This window comes from Asparagus officinalis, chromosome 5 (genome assembly GCF_001876935.1).
Source record: "Asparagus officinalis chromosome 5, Aspof.V1, whole genome shotgun sequence".
In the NCBI taxonomy this organism is placed as follows: domain Eukaryota; kingdom Viridiplantae; phylum Streptophyta; class Magnoliopsida; order Asparagales; family Asparagaceae; genus Asparagus; species Asparagus officinalis.
The window spans coordinates 66,944,341-66,947,196 of record NC_033798.1 but is presented as its reverse complement, the minus strand read 5'-3'; the positions used below and the strand labels follow the sequence as shown (position 1 = coordinate 66,947,196).

Sequence of the window (2,856 nt, the reverse complement as noted above, 5' to 3'; positions counted from 1 at the left end):
TGATTACAGGAGACGTTTTAGATATTCTATTTTATTCCAAAAATAGAAGCATTAGTTATTTAGGGTTTTTTTGGCATATTTTAATTCTATATCTAAACTACGGGGGCTGGATATGCACCACCTCAGCGCCACTCTAGCCAAGGGATTGGTGTGACATGCCAGCACCCTTTCCCTATACATACGTGTTTGTGTGTGTGTGTGGGTGTGGGTGTATATGGGAAGGTTTATTTGTTCCTAGGGCATAACTAGCTTAGTTATGTAGACTTGCAAGAATGAGTACTATGCAATGAAATTGGACGATCGGCTCTGTTCATCCTAATCTATACCTCTTCAAATATCTAGAAATAAAAAATCATGTGTTTCGAGCATATATTACACATGCATTGAGTGGCCACAAAAATTAACGGCTTCCTAACAATACAACAAGAGGAACCTCCTTATGCATGGATTAGACTATTTCAATGGACGATTCACTCCATTCACCATACTCCATTCACCATAAAGTAAATGACTCAAAACATCTATAAACAAAAAATCATGATGTTACAATACTTCCTACACATAATTTTCATTCTCTCTTTAATTGTATTGTCGTAAAACTCTATAATTACTTAATGCATGAGTAACTATAATTCAATGTGTCTTTTTTTTGTATACCATCCAAAACCTATAGATCAAGATAAACGGAGTGGATCAAACAAACTGATTCCATCTAACATAATTTTGAAGGTCGGTATAGCTAAGCTAGTTGTACCCCATGCTTTTCTCTATATCTATATCTATATATATACCAATCACATAATTAGTGATCGGTAGTAGCATGGATACTTATCATCCACACAATGCCCATTTAAAATAATCCCCACTTGATTATTCACTCATTAAATGAGGTACGAGAAGAGGTCACATCACTAACAAGCACCAATTTTGTGCATGCTACCAAGCATACCCATATATATATAATAGAAATATGTTTCTATGGAAATATGTTTCTAAGGAGCCACCTTAGATAGAAATCTAAGGATGCGCCTTGTTAGCTGAATCTCAGCCCTAGATCACATGTATTATCTCATATGAGCAATAACTCAAAAGGGAGTGGGACCTCCTCTCCCCCTCTCTCTCCCTAGGGGTTGGGACCACCATACTCTCTCTCTCAAAATAATAAAAGAAATTTCTCCCCCCCCCCCTCCATTCAGTTCGCTGGTGCTTCCTTAGCTCCCCCCTCTCCGTAACATCGAAGCTCCACACCGCCCTACCTCCAGCCTCCTCGCCATTCGAGCTGCACGCCTCCGCTCCTCCAACCACGGTCACCCCCACCACCATCCCTTTCCCCAAGCTCGACCACTCCCGACCATAGCCACTCCTACCTACACCACCGCCCTCCCCCCAACTGATGGTGACAGCACCTCCATCCTTATCTCCCTCGTCAATTGAAGCTCACTTGGAGTGGAGTGGAGTGGAGGGTAGAAGTGTGGGGGGTGGTGAGGGCTACCAAAATGGAATGCAATTAAATGAGAGGATAATATTTAAATTTGGTTCTTAAGTTCGTGTTTGGTTAGGTATCCCTTATGTTGGTATTTCTTTGGGGGGGAAATTCAAGTTTTGGGGGTGGGAGTGCGTGGGGTGGGGTTTAGGGGTAATATGGCATTGGAAGGGACAACAATCAGAACCAGTAGAAGGAGACGAGTATGCACCTCTTAAACACGGATTAGACTATTCCAATGGATGACCCATTCCATTGCTCATAAAATAAGTCTCTTTAGTTGTATTGCCATAAAACTATTAATTTTACAATCACTTGATGCATGGGTAACTATAACCCGGAACCTTTTTCTATATATATATTCAAACAACATTCCAACACTATCATTATGTGGTAAAAGCATTTGTAAGTGACAACTAACCTCTTCATGTGAGCTTGGAAAAGGTCCCTCTCAATTATATCAAGCAGAGACTGCAGGAGAAGATCAACAAAATTATAAAGTAACCGAACAAGTAGTATTTGTATCAAGCAACAAACTAACTGATTAAAGCAAATATGTACCCTGTGTTGAGCAAAAATTAAAACTCTATGCTGTCCAACTGAAAGGGGGCCGTCAAAACTTGAAGCATCTAAGCCGATTCCGCACTCTTCTAGAATTTCCTGAAGAGCAACCAATTTAGGAGAGTGGTGAAGTCCATGGAGCTCAGTGAGAAGATCAGTGCATCCTGGGATAACTTCTAAAATAAGATCATTAAGGGATTAGTCCATGGAGCTCAGTGAGAAGATCAGTGCATCCTGGGATAACTTCTAAAATAAGATCATTAAGGGATTCTGGAGGCTTATCACCAATTGCAAACAGTGCATCCTGGGATAACTTCTAAAATAAGATCATTAAGGGATTCTGGAGGCTTATCACCAATTGCAAGCAACGGATGACTACAAAGTTTGAGCAAATATTGTAGTGCCTGTATTTCAAAAATGACTAGTTAGAAGCAGCACTAAACCAGTAGGTTTGCATGAGCATGTATGACCAAATACCTGGAAAACATGTGAAGTTGCTTTTGATGATGTAGCTTCTACTGCTGTACTTATGGTGTCATGTGCCTTCACTAAAGTTGAAATTTCTCTTTTCGTGTTTGAACTAGAAAACTGTTCATAAAGTTTAAGCTGTACAGCACTTAGGTCACAATATCTGTCCTGAATAATTTTCTCAGGAAGATCAGATAAAACTTCATCTTTTGTTCGACGGAGGAGGAATGGCATGACCTGAGTTCAAAAAAAACACTAAAATCAAACCAAAAAATACAGTGCATCAGAGGCGACGAAACGGTTTATTTGTGTGTTCTTGTGTTTTTTTTTTTTTTGGTAGGATT

General features: G+C 39.7%; 1 protein-coding gene across 1 annotated transcript in view; it reads right to left on the bottom strand.

Moving 5' to 3' along the window:
• LOC109843710 (TATA-binding protein-associated factor BTAF1) overlaps positions 1–2,856 on the bottom strand; it is a 49,556-nt gene that overhangs the window by 6,296 nt on the left and 40,404 nt on the right. Inside the window, 4 exon segments of the mRNA XM_020412665.1 lie at positions 1,905–1,954; positions 2,045–2,208; positions 2,349–2,448; positions 2,522–2,755. Of these exon segments, the coding sequence (XP_020268254.1) occupies positions 1,905–1,954; positions 2,045–2,208; positions 2,349–2,448; positions 2,522–2,755 (548 nt within the window).